The sequence below is a fragment of the Sceloporus undulatus genome, chromosome 6, assembly GCF_019175285.1.
Source record: "Sceloporus undulatus isolate JIND9_A2432 ecotype Alabama chromosome 6, SceUnd_v1.1, whole genome shotgun sequence".
Taxonomy (NCBI): domain Eukaryota; kingdom Metazoa; phylum Chordata; class Lepidosauria; order Squamata; family Phrynosomatidae; genus Sceloporus; species Sceloporus undulatus.
In genome coordinates this window covers 39334693-39351611 of record NC_056527.1, presented here as the reverse complement: position 1 = coordinate 39351611, position 16919 = coordinate 39334693, and the positions used below count along the sequence as shown (strand labels likewise).

The 16919-nt window shown below is 35.1% G+C and overlaps 1 protein-coding gene across 1 annotated transcript in view; it reads right to left on the bottom strand.

Moving 5' to 3' along the window:
• ITGB8 (integrin subunit beta 8) overlaps window positions 1-16919 on the bottom strand; it is a 68631-nt gene that overhangs the window by 11982 nt on the left and 39730 nt on the right. The window contains exons 4-9 of the mRNA XM_042474487.1: window positions 10751-10997; window positions 8065-8230; window positions 7027-7185; window positions 3253-3348; window positions 3080-3169; window positions 372-506 (exon numbers count right to left, since the gene is read on the bottom strand). Of these exons, the coding sequence (XP_042330421.1) occupies window positions 372-506; window positions 3080-3169; window positions 3253-3348; window positions 7027-7185; window positions 8065-8230; window positions 10751-10997 (893 nt within the window). The remainder of the gene's footprint in view (window positions 1-371; window positions 507-3079; window positions 3170-3252; window positions 3349-7026; window positions 7186-8064; window positions 8231-10750; window positions 10998-16919) is intronic.

Sequence of the window (16919 nt, the reverse complement as noted above, 5' to 3'; positions counted from 1 at the left end):
CTGTCTCCTTAAAAGAGCTGCATGCTTTTGCACACAGCTCATTTATAAGATGAGCTGATGGGGACTTAGATAAGAGAGTGTGAGCAGGAAGAACATCATAACCTATGGGGGCATGAGGAAATTCTTAAAAAAAACAGCTGCTGGCTTGGCTTGATCTTATTGATAACAATGAACAAAATGTTTATTCTTGGATTTAATTTAAAATAAAGCTATAAAGGAATAAAGTGAAGAAAAGATGCGGAGGGCCTAAGGCTGTGACCAACAGAACTCAACTTTTAAATCTGTACAAAGAACCTCTCTTCCACTGAAAAGCAATTAGAAAAACAACAAAATATTTCATTTCCTTTGTGAATAAAAGAAATTTTTCATACTTCAGCTCTGGATTTCACATTTTTGCATCCCTCTAAGCCTGTTCTTATATTTCCATCAGGACAGAATGCAGTAACTTTGACATTTATGTCTTGGTCTGTGTTATCCACCTGAATTTTCACTTCTGAAACAAACTTCTGAAACAAAAAGAAAACAAAAGCAATAAGTATTACACATTAGCATCCAGTAAGCATTAACATGCGTGACTCGATTTAACTGCAATGAAAAAGCTTGTCTGTCTCTGAATAAAAGAATGAATTGTTTTCTACATAAAGACACCATTATACAGCCTTCTGTTGTGCCAGGGGAACTTGTAATCCTGAAGGGGAGCAGGAGCAGGATAGTAACATCTGTGTTTACAGTTAATTTTACAGTTGTGTGATTCAGTGTTAATGACAAGTGTACATTCAACTCTAACAGAATGGGGCAAGTTCACACATTCACATCTTAATTTGTCACTATGTATATAGAAGTGTCTACATACTAACAATGACTGTTGCTACCAGTGTCTAGATATTGGCAGTCACGTCTACAATAATTGTCCTTTTTTCTATTGTTATCTTGAGGAATAAATTCAACCAAGATTGCAAAAACAAGCTCCCTGTCTCTGTCATGGGGAAGCTCTTAGCAAATACTGCTGTAAAATTCTTAATGTTAAAATTACTTCAAGTAACATATACACAGAAAGAGTAATTTGGAGAGAAAGGAGGTACTTAAGGGATGTAAATATTTGCTTATTTCATGGGATGTAATCTTTGCCTGCAGCCTAAATACCCTAAATGGGATCCTGTCTAATCATGGAAGCTAAGCAGGATCAGCTCTGATCAGTACTTATATGGGAGGCCACCAATTAACAAAAGGTGCTGTAGGCTATATTTCAGAGGAAGGAACTGCCAAACCCACATCTGATTACTCCTTACCTAAGAAAACTCTATGAAATCATGGGATTGCCATAAATCAGCAGGCGTATACACACATGCAATCTTTGCTTATTTTGCAAAAAAAAATACAGTTGCAAAAACTCCCAGTGTATTTTGCCCAATCATTGTACAAACATTTCTCGCAATGAATGCATTTAATAGTTTTCCATGACCATTGAAAACAATGGTCAACGTCCTGCATCATGGGCTGTGATACCTAACTTTATGATAAAGATCAATGCTGCTGACATGATATACAACCATGTTATAGAACTGCAGCAATGTACAACTGGATACTATGTAAGATGTCCCATTGCACAATGGGGGTCCTATCACACAATGGGTAATTGCACAAGATGTGGTGCTACACAATGGGAGCTCCCATCATACAACATGTCACCACAAAAGATGAGGACACTTTTATGACCATACACAGAGCATGCATGACTTTCCACTGCTTACTGGCAGTTCATTGTCAGACTAGCATCCAGTGTCAGTTGTTTTTTGTTAATCACTTTATTTTATAGTGCAAGAAATGCCATTCAGAAACAAATCCTTCAATTAACGTATGTTCAACTAAAAAAACTTGCTTTAAAATAACACTTTTAAAAGAAAAATTATTATTTAAGCTAGTGACCACAACATTCTGAATATGTGAAAGGGCTATAACCTAGTGTTTTATTTAATGCTGGTGCTAATGCTTAATTTCTTCTTTATGTGTTTCTCTAAAAAGTGCTTTTTCATTTTTTTTATTACTATATGTTCAGATATAATTATAATTAGGAGTAATGCTTAACATTCTTAATTTCATCTATCTCTGAGAGTACTTTGTCAGTTTCAGTCTGTATAGTTAGATATATTCAGATTTAATAGCAACAATAAGCAGTAAAAAAAATCAATGTTTTACTGAAAGATGTAAATCATATCGAATCCTAATAACTTTGGATTGTTTATGTTCAAAAGCATTAAGGCTGCATCTGCAGTGTAGAAATAAACCAGTTTGGCACCATTTTAACCTATATGACTCAATGCAATGGAATTCTTGGATTTGTAGTTTTGTAAGACATTTAGCCTTCTCTGTCAGAGAGCTCTGGTGCCACAACAAACTACAAATCCCAGAATTCCATAGCAATGAGCCATGGCAGTTAAAATGGTGTCAAGATGGATTATTTCTGCAGTGTGGTGCAGCCTAAAATATGGTTGATCAAACTTTCTAATACATTAAATGTTTCACAGTATTAATATAATAAATATATTTGACACAGAAACTTGTGTCACAAAATCCAGAAAACTCTACAAGACTGATCAGGGGTGGGGGTGGTCAGGTTTTTTTTTTTAAACCCAACTGCAAAACCCCATTTTTATTTTATTTTTTGTTTAACTTTTGTTTAAACCAACTTGGTGTTTTCTTTTTTGCATATTAAAACATTAAAAATAAATAAATCATAGTTGTGTAACAAACAGAAAAACAAGGAAGGGTATCAATATGCTCAACTGAACCCCATAGTCTGCAGAAATAATAAAAATAAAGGAAAACCTAAAGGAGTGGAACCTTTTGGTAGAACTAGGGAACTCAGCACTGTGAAGTAGAAACCTTTGATTGCATCAACCTACAGGAAGAAAAGCATTTCATACATATTTGTGAAAATATTTGGATTCTCTAACCATCTGGGTATATTTAATGCCCATTGAATATTCAACTTTACTAGCTGCTTCCCAAAACCAGTATGAAAGAAGAAACAAAAGGAATACAGCTGGTAGAACCGCACATAAACCTCAAAAGCATATACCTTGTAGGCATCTACCACCAGATCACCAAGATTTGCTGCTTGTGAGTCTATCTGTCTTGCAACAGTGCCAGGAAGCAGAGGCAAAAGGTCCTATGGAAGAACACCATTACAGTTACAATGGCTTTGTAATTATCGTCTTTCAAGAAGGCAAAATTGTGATGTTTAAAAAATACCTTATACCAGTGAAATTGGTTTCCTTGCACGGCAAAGATTACATTAATGTTGTTGTCTATGAGCTTTTCAGCAAGTTGACCAAGTGATGGATGCTCCTGTAAATCAGGAAAGGGAACACAAGATATGACTGTTATGGATTAATATGCTAGAATGCCGTGAATTTACCACCCAACCTTGTATAAGTGGAGTTGTGACACTTTTACCATAAATCTCTGAATGCTTGAATCATAAGATATTTTTTACAGAAAATTCTGACTTGTTTCAGATGAGCCAGGGCCGCTACTGCTTATAGAAAGAGTAGCCAAAAAGTACAGAACCTTTGTCTATGATTTGTTTATTGTGACACAGAAACCTGACATGGAGCCAGCTCTCTGGCCTGTCCTTCCTAGGATTTATTCTATGGTTATTTATCTTGCTTTTTAGGGGGACAGTCCTCACAAGAAATATGAGACAAGTCTCAACGTACTCAAAAAATAGTTGTTTATTAGGAAAAAACAAAACCCAAACATGTTTTGGCCTATGTTAAGGCTTTCTTCAGAGGGCTACTTAGAATCAAACCTCAGAAGTTTCAGAACCATTAATTGGACAAAGGAAAAATCATTGAATGCTTTCCAGTTTTTCCTTCTTTTCTCTATGATAAAGGCACCTGGACAGCCAGTTCCATGATGGGTTCTCATGTTACAATAATGAAGTCATGGGCCAAAGGTAGTTAAGGATTACAGTTACCAGGGTGGCCAGGTGTCCTCCTTTTCTAGGATATGTCCAGAAGGAATTTTAAAATTGGTAAGATAGGTTCATCAGAAAAATACAGTTGAGTACATAATAAAATACAGTGTATACAATATAATGGTAAATAAACCATATGAAATGAACTTATATTTATATTAGTGTTTCTAGAAAAGGTAACATTTGGAGCTGTTTAGCTCAGAAAAAAAGGGAAGATGGGGAGACTGGATCAAGGTGTTTAGGATAACACATATTATAGAGAAAGTGAGGAAGGACAGCCTCTCTAATTCAGTGCAATTCCAGGTGGAGCAAATGTGTCAGGAAGCTATGGCATTCTTGTTGTAGTCACCGTTTGCTTTTATTGTTGTAAATATATCCAAATGCTGTTTCTGTTGCCCTGGACTATTTTCTGGTAGTTCCTGATACCAGCTGTAACAATATGTTCCTTTCTCTTCTACCCCTTTCTTTTTCTTTTCTTTTCTCTTTCCTTTCCTTTCTCTCCCCTCCCCTTTTTTCGGGGGGAGTTACATTGCCTCAGTAAAATAGCACTTTTGCACTGTAATTCTATAAGTGTAAAAAAACCCCAAACCCCCAAACTTCAGATAGGAAAACTTTTGCCCTTCAATCTATAACACAATCTTAGCAAACCATGCCTTAGGTTAAAAAACAAACAAACAAATAAAACTTTGAAGAGCCCTAGTGCAGATTCAAGGAGTATCCCTCTGCTCAAAGTAGACATGGAAGTGACAAAAATCGGCAAAACCTAGCAAAATTCAAGGAGTTATATCATAAGGATTCATGTTTCTTTAATCTGGAAATAGAGCCCTCTCTCACAATATTAGAATTCAAATATATCTAATAAAGCTGAATGATGTGAACTTCAAGACAAATAAATAAAACTATTCCTTTGTAGAATACAGAGTTTAACTGTGGAGCACACTTCCATTGGATGCAATGATGGCATCCAACCATATACTCTATAGGAGTTTTAGACAACTTATCAATGACTATTAATTTTCATAATTATATATTACCTCTTGTATCTGAAGCAATATGTTCCTGCATGACAGTTGGTGGAGAATATGTAAAGGAGGGTGTCATTGTGCTAATGTCTGGCTTATGGGCTTCTTGTAGGTATCTGGGTGGCCACTGCATGAAGTGAATGTTGGATTAGATATGCCTTTGGTCTGATTCAGCAGTGTTGTTGTTATGTCTTTAAAAGCCACAAAATGGAGCTCAGCAGAAAGGGGACAAACTAACTGACAAAAGGAAGGAGAAGAAAATCTTGAAAGTAATAGGAAAAGTAGGTGGCAGGGGTGACCAAATATTTGTTGAAAACAGTCAAGTCTGCCTAAATGAACTCTAGATGATAAATTAAAAATGGAACATTCCCAGTAACAAATAGATGCATGAAAACACTAATATTTAAAGTATTCAAGTGTATTTTATATTCTCAGTAATATAATCATGTACATGGGCTCGATTTTGTTCATCAAATAGTTGGTCCCTTTTTTCTTTTCCTTTTCCAAAAAACCCTGAACTAGACAAATTGGGTGCATTACATGTAAATATGTTAATCCACTCCTTATGTTTTATAGCATCTAACCTAAGTAGGAAAATCTGTCTCAACAAGAATAGTGGGGAAAGGGGAAAAGGCACCTGTCAACTGGCCTATTTTCTATTTATTTAAAATGGTGATAGCACAGAAATATTATTTTCTAAAATATCCAGCTGCAATAAACACAAAAACATTTGCAGTAATTAATATTAGCCATCAGAATACTATTCTGTTTATTGTAGAATAGGCAAACACAGAATTTTGTAATAATGTGCTGCTGTTAACCCTGGCTTACTATTTATGCTGTTGCTGTGTCAGTTTCTACAGAAATGGCCACAGATGTTCCCAGACTTCTCAATGCTGACTAATTTACTGCACAAATACAGTTTTAGGATGCATCACAAAACCACCTGTATGTTGCCTAGTGAAGCCTTTCCTCCCCATGTGTATTTGTTACAGTCTTTCAGTGTTACTAACACATTTTCTGTAGCGTTCTGCTCAACTCTAGAAGCACATGCTTGTTTGTTTTTTACTCCAGCTGGCCTTATATAAAAATATAATTGGGTTGCATCCAGGCTTTGGCCAAATGAAAGCAGACCTGTTGAATTCAATGGGATTTAAGCTAGTCATGAATTGTGGCCAAAAGAGCTACTCCATATAGCTTAGGGTGTGATGTCAGACTGCTCCTCAGCTGGGTTTGAGAAGACCTTCCCCTGGCTTTAACTGAACGTTTTCCCAAATCTAGTAACAGATGGTGTGTGTGTGATTGCACCTGTGAATGTAAAGAGAAGTGCCCCACATCACACCCCTTGCAGTTCAGTTAGACTAAGGGTGTATTCACACGGCAGAATTAAAGCAGTTTGGCACCTTGAGTCACATTACCTTGAGTATTGGGAAAAACTGGGATATAGGTGAATAATAATAATAATAATAATAATAATGCTTAGTGTCACTTGAATCTCTACAGGCAGAGTAGGATTCAAGAGAACCCCCAAACTGTTAACCTGTCACTGTTAAATGTTTGTAACATGTGCTCTGTTTCCAAGTTGCAATGAAATTTTCTTATAAATTATATTCGAAGTGGATGGTTGGCAGTGATGATTCTCATCCAGGGTTGCCAGCAGATGGAAAAGAAAGGGGGGAAAATAAGGACAGGAAAAAAGTCTTCTAGTCTTTGTTATATGAGGCTCAGTTGAGCAAGACACAACAGAATGTTTGAAAGGGAAATAGTCTTACCAAAATACCTTGTCATCCCTAATGAGTTCTACTAGGTTGAAAACCGACAAGACCCAAAGGATGCTTACATTGCTCTGACTGGGAAGAAATCACTGACACACTCCCTTCTGACCAATCAGAGCCCTCAATCAACTTGAGTGCAGCCTCTAGCAGACAATTCACCACTCCCACCAGGTGCATCTCATTGTGGAGGCTCTTCTAATACTTTGGAACATCACTCCAAACCTAATACCATAAATGACATATACCTTACCATACTGGTTGCTTTGACGTACACATTATCTTTCAAATGACAATTTCCATCATTAGGAATTACTATTCCTGATAATTTACTGTCGAGAGCCAGGTGAGACGTCTGGTCTGTCATCATGAGGAGTAGACGTTTTGCTTCCTTGCGCCAACCAATTTGGCTCTACAGAATGGGGGAAAAACAGCTGAGAGTTGATAAATGGGAACATGCAAGATAATAAATTGAGTAATCTAGCATCTCTCTGTCTAGGGAGGCTATGATGGCTGCCTCCTTGGTCTCCTTCTACCAGCAAATAATTTTTTTTCAGGCTTTTGAAATGGACTATGATGGGCATTTAATAGCATACTATGCTATTTTATCAGTTTTTATATCATGTTTTAATACATTTTAATGTTTTTTTTAACAGATATTTACTTATTTTTAACTAACTTTTATATTTATACTTCTTGCTGATATTTTTGTATAATTTTTAATCTGTACTGTTTTTAATAAGTTATAAGCTGCCTTGAGTCTCTGTTGGGGAAAAGGCAAGATATAAATCAGTGATGGCGAACCTATGGCACGTGTGCCAGAGGCGGCACTCAGAGCCCTCTCTATGGGCACATGTGCCATCGCCCCAGCACAGAGTTTGCCAGGGTTTGTTACTAGAAAGCCAGAGGGACATGGAACTTTTCAATAAATAAATGAGTTTTGGATTGCAGTTTGGGCACTCGGCTTCTAAAAGGTTCTCCATCACTGATATAAATGAATAAAATAAAATAAAAATAAACAGGCCTAAAGTGAATAAAACACAGCAGACTCTATACAAGACAGTTCCACACTTGACAGAAAGAAAACTCACATCCTAAAAATACTTTCAAAGCCATTTGACCAATGATCATGAGGAAAATGGAAGCAAAAAGGTGAACACTGCAAGCAAAATTGACTTTGAGTTTATGAACTAACAACACCACAGAACATTACAGCACTATGATTTTATGTCAACCAGTGAGCAAAATAATCAGACAAAGACCTTTTCTCAAATTATCAGTTAATTTTTACCTGGCACACAGCAGCCTGAAGCATAGCATCAAATCCTCCTTCAGGTGTATCAATATTTCCAGATATCTTTTGTTTATTAATTGCACTTCTGAATTCTGCTATTTTGTCAGTCAGTGATAAGACATGGATATAACCATGTGGAGGCATGCAATCTAGATCATAATCACTTTGGGGGAGGGAAAATGACATACATTGAAAATTAATCTAGGTTTATTCTGTACTCTTTGTTGTCTGACAAAGGGTGCATCTACACTGTAGAAATAATGCAGTTTGACATGACTTTAACTATCATGACTCCATCCTACAGAATCCTGGGACTTGTAGTTTTGCAAGGCACCAGCATTCTTCGGCAGAGAAAGCTAAAGACAGATCCTAGGATTCCCAGGATGGATCTATAGCACTTAAAGTAGTTTCATTATTTCTACAGTGTAGATGCACTCTAAGATATTTTTAATGTAAATGATTCATGAATACTGGCATATAAACAAATACATACATGCAACAGTTAGCTATAACGTAATGATAACACACTGTCCATATTCAGGCAAAGAAACCACACAGAAAAACAAACAAGGAAGGCATGGATTAACTATAGTTTCCTGTTATGTTTGAACTAGAACTAGAAAACTATGGTTAAAACTTCAGAACAAGCCAAAGTGCTAAACCAACTGACACTGACACTCTGCTTGTTCTGAAGCAAAGAACCAGTTTTTCTCAGTTGACACAGAACAAAAACTACAGTCAATGGGGCTTCTTGGTTTGTTTTCCACCTCACATGAAATATGAAATAAAGTGGCTGAATGCAAGTGTCTTTTACACTTCAGATTATTAAACCAAAATACGCTCTACCTGAACACAGCAACCAGCTCTGTCTGTCTATAACTACAGTGCGCCTGCATCATACGTGGACGCACTATACGCGGATTTCAGAATATGCTGGAAGCTGCGTGCAGGGTGCAAGAAGTGGCACGTCCCATTTAGATTAATAGGGGGTGTGCCCATGGCGTGCACCTGCTGCCACACCACTGCCACATGTATGAGCCCCATTACTTTCAAAGGGGCTCAAGCATATGTGGTTTTTTTTACATGGGGGCCCCCGGAACGGATCCCCCGCATAAAAAAAGGGCGTACTTATATAGACTCGCAAAAAATTCGACTATTTTCCATTGTTTCACTTTTTCATAATTCATCACAACACGTTCGTCATGTTCAGAAAAAAAACCAGTTCAGGTTTCAATGGGATGCATTTACCCGCAATTTGGAACATCACTATTTGTATTTCTTTCCAAAATTTCTTTGCTATGGGACAGCCCTACCACATGTGGAAGAAGGTTCCTTGCATCGTGTTACATTTCCAACATTTGGGACCTACTGTCTTGTAAATTTTATTTAACTTAACTGGTGTCAAGTACCATCTGTGCAGCAATTTTAGATAATTTTCTTTGAAATCTTGTGATCTTGTAAATGTTTCCAAGAGTTTTCCCAAAGTGTGTTCCAAAGTCAGCACACACCCTATGTTCTGGGCCCATTTGGTCATAGAATCAGTCACCATCTCTTTCTCTAGATGCCATCTTAATATTACAGCATAAAGTTTAGCAGTCAAATATTTAGTTTCTAATAGTAGCATCTTGCCCAGATTGTTATCCTCAGAATCAAAACCTTCTAGTTTTCGGACCATCAAAACTCTTTCATGTAATTGTGTATAGGTAAACCAATGATAGATAGTTTTTTCTCTCTAATTCCTCTCTCATTCTTATTTTTGGGTTTAAGTGATTATTCACTTTTAATAAGTCTTTGTAGGTAATCCAAATTCTCTTTTTGATCTTTCCATTGGCCCAAAAACACCTCTTCTGGTATTTTTTATATCCATGATATTCTCCTGTGGATTTTTGTTTTATATTTTGTCCATAGTTTAGGTAAGTTTAAAATCAGAGCATAGGTTAAGTCTCTAACACACATTAGAAAAATGCAGGGTAATACACAACACAAAAATGCAAGAAAGCCATCTGTGAGGCTGAGCAGACTGGCCAAGAAAGCATGGCCTGAGCCCATTATTATTATTATTATTAAACTTTATTTCTAAAGTGCTGTAATTATACACAGCGCTGTACAAAGTCGGTAAAATTAAAGAGAATATAAAAGCCTGCCCATGCTTTCCTGGTCCTGGTGCTCTCTCAGTTTGGCCTCTGGGTTGGTGTAGGAATGGGTGAGCTTCACACACCTGTCCCCATGCCAACTCAGGACCAACGCATGCTTCTTACTTGTTCCACTGTTGCTCTGACAGCGGAGTGCCACCGCCACCACATCTGATGCGGAAACAAGGCACCTAGCCCATAGGTGCAGCCAGGTGCCTCATTTCCACATCAGATGCTGCGATGGGGGGTTTCTGAGTAAAAGTAACTGCTGGCAAGGTAAGGAGTACTGAGGGAGGCAGATGGAGTGAACAGTCAGGTTTTGTTGCGGAGTTTCCTGGAAACTCAGCTGAAAACTAAGGTAAATTACTCTGGGTAAATTCTGTTTACCCCAGGGTAAAGCTTAATCCTCCCAATCTGCATCCGGACAGGCAAGACTGGACCCAGTCTCTGGTAGATAACATTTTTTCAAGGGCAGGGATAAATACAGTAATTCACAAACAATCAAATTTATAAATGTTTAACCTGCAAATGTGGAGGATGACTGTACTTACCTGCACTGATTATGTATTCTGCCTGGATGAATGCTAATATAAGGTGAAACTGTCTTATCTACATAAGATCCAAACCCAAGTTGTAAATCAATGGAAATATTTTTCATCTTTTGAGATAAATCAGATCCAACAGAGTTTAATTTTTCTATGTTTTTGTGCATTGATGCAGACACATCGACTAAATAATAGAGATCCACAGGGTACTTTTCCAGTGGGTGGACTTTCAACATAAAACTTGCTTCAGATCCTGATTAAAAAAAAACGACAGAACTATAATGAGAATTTCTAAATTGTCACATTCCTTTAAAATAAAGTTCTCTTCCTTCTAAAATGAGATCCAGAAAATATAGCTTACTCACAGGTCCATTAATTAATTAATTAATTAATTAATACTCCACCTTTCTCTTAGCATGGGACTCAAGGCAAGTTACAACTTAAACTTAAAACAAAGTACAACTAAAACCATAAAAGCATAAATAAATAAAAGCATGAAGTTAAATCAGTTTAAAACACAATAAAAACTATTGTAATTTCCATAGTAACTAAGCTTTAAGTACATGCAACCCACATTTATTTCCCTCTTCCATTTCTCTCTTCCATTATATCTTGTCTCCACCACTGTCTGTTATAGGATGTACACTCCTCAGGAGAAGGGACCTACCTGTTTTTATATATACATATTGATATAGAATAGACAGATAGATAGATAGATAGATAGATAGATAGATAGATAGATAGATAGATAGATAGATTGGGCCCTCCGTATCCATGGATTTTTTATGCATGGATTCAACCATCCATGGTTAGATATATATATATATATATATTATTTAATGGAACTTAAGTATCCATGGATTTTGGTATCCACGGGATATTTTGGAACCAAATCTCAGTGAATACCAAAGTCCCACTATATAAACACAATTGGGATGTGCTTCTCAGAGGGGAGAGGATTTATGAGAAGGGACAGTTATTCATAGCAGGTCTTCAAGCTCTGACATTGCCCTGTGTCACAAGCCCACTTGCTCGAATTCCCCATTCTCTTGATTCCTCTGTCTGTTAATAAACACATCATCTTACTGGATCCTCACCCATCTGAACTACTAACCAAAGAGGCTGATAATAAGAAAATTCCCTTCTTCCTTACATTCCAGATTTCATACTTTTTTCTCCCAATCAGGAGTAATCAAGTGCTCATCCTTCTGGTAAACAAAGCAGGTGTAAGTAGTGTTTTGAAATGAATCCATATTGTGGCTGCTTACGTAAAGATTAGGACCGTGCCAGAGCCTAGAAAACTTTTTTTTATTATTATTATTATTATAAAAGGACATCTATACAACAAAAACAAAGGACAAACACAGAAAAGACAGAAAAAAAAAGAAAAAAAAACCCACATTCCTTTGATCATACACATATTCTATTCCTGTACAAATAACTTCTATATCTAGCTCTTAAAGACCTAACTACCTTAAAAAAAAAAAAAAAAAAAACTTCCCTTCCTTTACTGGGGATATTGTGTGATAAGCATTTAATAGCTTAGATTTTGACTTTCTCATTTCCCACTTCATTGTAATATTCTCCCTTAGTATCATATTTGATTGTTATTCTTTCCTTTAAATTATAAATCTATACACACTTCTAGTCCTATTCTACTATATTCTCTAACATGGAACATTCATAATTTTTTACCATACATATAATCTAGAAATGATATACTAAACACGATATGCTAATATTAGTCTTTAAAGGCAATAACACTTCCTTCTCCTTTTTCTTTTTGAAGATATTTTATCACCAAAGCCCAGTCCTTTTTAAATTTTTCTGCATCGCCTTCTCTTAAACATATTGTCAGTTTGTCCAGTTCCATTATTTCATAGATTTTTTTAATCCATTCTTCTTTAGTTGGTTCTTCCTTATTTTTCCATTTTTTTGCGTATATTATTCTTGCCGCTGAAGTTAGATAAAATACCAGTTTTCCTGCTTTATCTTCCAATTCTTTCTTCGCCATACTCAATATGTACAATGTTGGTTCGAAATCAATTTTGATACCTATAATTTTTTGTAATTCCTTGTGTATCATTGTCCAAAAAGTTTTTGCTTTCTTGCACTCCCACCACATGTGTATCATTGTACCCCTCTCTTTCTGACAGTTCCAACATATGTCTTTTGTCTTTTTGTAAATTTTTGCAACTTTTTCCGGCGTAAGGTACCATCTATATTGGATTTTATAGTATGCTTCTTTTATGTCGTAACTTAGAGTATATTTGATTCTCTTCCTCCAATTCTTTTCCCATTCTTCTAATAAGATTGGTTTTCCAAAATCCTGTGCCCATTTTATCATGTATTGTTTAATTGGTTCTTTCTCTGTTTCAAATTTTTGAATATATTTATATAATTTCGATATTCTTTGTTTTGTCCCTTGGAACATCAATTTTTCTATTTCTGTTTCCTCTGTTTCTATTTTTTCTGTCTTCTCATCTTTTTTATAACTCTCCACTATTTGTCTGTACAAAAACCAGTTATATTTAAGTCCTTCTTGTTTGATTTCCTCCGGCGTCTTTATTCTATATTGGTTTCCTTCTTTCCGCAGCAGGTCCTTATACGTTATCCATTTATTTCTTATCATTTTTTCCCTTCTGTAGAACGCTTCGTTCACTGATGTCCATCTTGGGATTTTTGGAATTAAACGAGATTTAAGTTTAAGCCAAATTCGTATTAAAGATCTTCTCACGAAGTGATTTTTAAATTCTTTATTCACTTTTAGTTTATCGTAAATTAAATAAGCGTGCCATCCGAATTTTAAGCCGTATCCTTCTAGTTGTAACAGTTTTTCGTCCTTTAACGTTATCCAATTGCTGATCCAATCTAAACTACATGCATAATAATAGGTTTTTAGATTGGGGAAATTTAGTCCTCCTTGTTCTTTGGTTTCTTGAATATTTTTTAATCTAATTCGTGGTTTTTTTTTTGTCCCATATAAACTTCAATAAGTCTTTTTCCCATGATTTGAAAGGGGTATCATTTGTGATAATAGGTAATGATTGGAAGAGAAATAACATTTTGGATACGATATTCATTTTGATCGTTGATATTCTTCCAATCCATGAGAGATTTAATTTGGACCACCTTTGTAAGTCTTGTTTTATTTCTTTCCACGTTGATTCATAGTTGTTTTTATAGAGTTCTGAGTTTTTCGTTGTGATGTTAATTCCTAAATATTTAACTTTTTTTGGATTTCAAATTTTGAAATATGGGTCAGTTTTTCTTTTTCTTCTTTCGTCAGATTCATTACTAACATTTTTGTTTTTCTTTCATTTATTCTTAATCCAGCCAGTTTGCCGTACTCATTTATTGTTTCTAATAATATTTGTATATTTTCTAGTGGATCTGTCAAGGTTATTACCATGTCATCTGCATATGATTTGATTTTGTATTCGTTGTTCTTAATTCTTATTCCTGTGATTTTATCTTCCCTCCTTATCATATTACTTAATACTTCGGAGACAGTAATATAAAGCAACGGGGACAGAGGACACCCTTGTCTTGTACCTTTACATATTTTAAAGCTTTCAGTTGTATCTCCATTTATGATGATTTTTGCAAATTGAGTTTGGTAGATTGCCGAAATCCAATTGATAAAATTTTCCCCCAAATTCATTTTTTCCAGAGTTTTTATCATAAAGTTCCAATTTACATTGTCAAAGGCCTTTTCTGAATCGATAAATATTAAAGCTGCTTTTTGGTCTGATCTTTTTTCTAAATATTCAATCGTATCAATTATGTTTCTAATATTTTCTTTTAAGTGTCTATTTGGAAGAAATCCCACTTGATCGTTATTTATCCAGTGATTTAGTATTTTTTTGTATCTTTCTGCCAAGATTGCTGTAAATATTTTGTAGTCATTATTTAACAATGCAATAGGTCTAAATTTAGATGTTCCAAGGATTGTGTCTTCTTCTTTAGGGATTAATGTAATAAAAGATGATTTCCACGTTTCTGGAATTCCTCCCTTTATAATTTCGTTCATTGTTTCTTGTAGGGGTTTTGCAAGCGTACTCTCAAATTTTTTATAATAGCTAGCTGGGAGTCCATCTGGTCCTGGTGTTTTTCCCGTCTTTAATTTTCTGATAGCTGTTATTGTTTCCATTATTGTAATACTTCTGTTTAACTCTTCTTTTTGTTCTTGTGAAATCCGGTTGATGTCTTGTTTTTCTAAAAATTCTACAATTTTTTCTTCATTTATGTTCGATTGCGTAAATAGTTTTCTATAATATCCCAAAAAGACACTTTTTATTTGTTTATGGTCTGTAATAGTTTTGTCTCCTTCTTTTATTTTCCATATTGTTCTTTTTTCCCTTTTTTTTCTTAACTTCCATGCAAGCATTTTCCCAGGTTTATTTGCATATTCAAAATTTTTTTGTTTAAGATATCTAAGTTTCTTCTCCATTTCTTCTGTTAATAATATTGAAGTTTGTTTTTGAAGACATTGGATCTCTTCTTTAAGTCTTTCATCTTTTGGGGATTCCTTTAGTTTGTATTCTTTTTCCTTAATTCCATTTAATAGTTCCTTTAATTTGATTTCTCTTCTTTTTCTTTGTTCCGCATTTTTTTTAATAAAGAAGCCACGTATAACGGCTTTTGATGCATCCCAAACATTTTGAATTTTAACTTCATTATTCATGTTTTTTTGGAAGTAAAATTCCAATTCCTTCTTTGCTTGTTGTATTATCTTTTCATCTCGCAGTAGGAACTCATTTAGTCGCCAATTATATCCTCTGGGGATGTCTCTAATTTCCATTGTTATTGGATTATGATCTGATGTTATTTTAGGGAGACAATCTAATTTTCCAATTTTTGGTATTAATGATGTTGAGGTAAAAAACATGTCCAGTCTGGCCCAAGATTTGTGTACTTCTGAGTAATATGTATATTCTTTTTGTGTGCCCAATTTGACTCTCCAAACATCCATCAGTGATAAAGAATTTTTTAGTTCAAAAAAAGAGTTTGGCAGTTTTCCTTGTCCTTTTTTAATTTTCTTTTCTGATTTCCTGTCTACATCGGGATCCATAACGCCATTCCAGTCTCCCATAGCTATTATATGATCATATTCATATTGAGAGATTATTTTGTTGAGTCTCTTATAAAATTTGTCTTTATTATCATTTGGTGCATAAACTCCTACCAATAATGTTTTCCCCAATTGCCATCTTATTTCAAGTCCAATGTAGTGTCCTTTTGGGTCATTAAACAGTTCTTTAGCCTCAAATCTCTCATTTATGTAGATGACCACTCCTTTCTTCCTTTTTTCTCCCGCCGATATGAATTCTTTTCCTAATTTTGTATTGTGTAAATATTTTGTTTCTGTTTTTTTGATATGTGTTTCTTGTAGGCAATATACATCATATTTCAGTTTTGACAGATAATGATATATTTTCTTTCTTTTCTGGGGGCTATTCAATCCCTTTACGTTCCATGATATGCATTTAATGTTTCTATAATCCATTTTGTTTTTATATTTTAGTTATCTCTTTCTATTTTCCGCTGTTTTTTTTTTTTTTTCCCCCGGCCCTTCTTTTTAAATCAAACTCGTTGCGTTTGAATCCTGGGTCTCCTTGCTTCCGGTATCTTCCTCCTCTCTCTGTGTTCTTTCTAGTTCTTCTGTAAATTCTTTCGCTTTCTGCACTGATAATATTTTGATTCTTTTTCCTCTGTAATAGAAAGATATTCCTTCTGGGTTTTCCCATCTATATCTAATTTGTAGATCTCTCAATTTTTTGGTTAACATAGAGTAATCCTTCCGTTTTCTCAAAATTTGTCCTGGAATGTCTTTTAATAATTGCAATTCACAACCATCTACCGTTAGTTTTGTTTCAAAATGTCGTTGTATGACTTGTTCTTTCATTTGCGTTCTGACAAAATAAATTACAACGTCACGCGGTAATTTCTTCTGTCTTGCGATCCATGAGTTAATACGAAAGGCTTTATCGATTTCCAGTTCCATAAGCTCTTTATCTCTCCCGATGAATTCTGATAGTATTGTTGTCACATATTCATATATGTCTTCATTTTCTTGTTCCAGTAATCCTCTTATTTTCAAACATCTATCTCTCATCTTCTGATCTTGTATTATTTTTTCCTCTACCAGTTCGTTTCTTTTCATTGTTTCTTC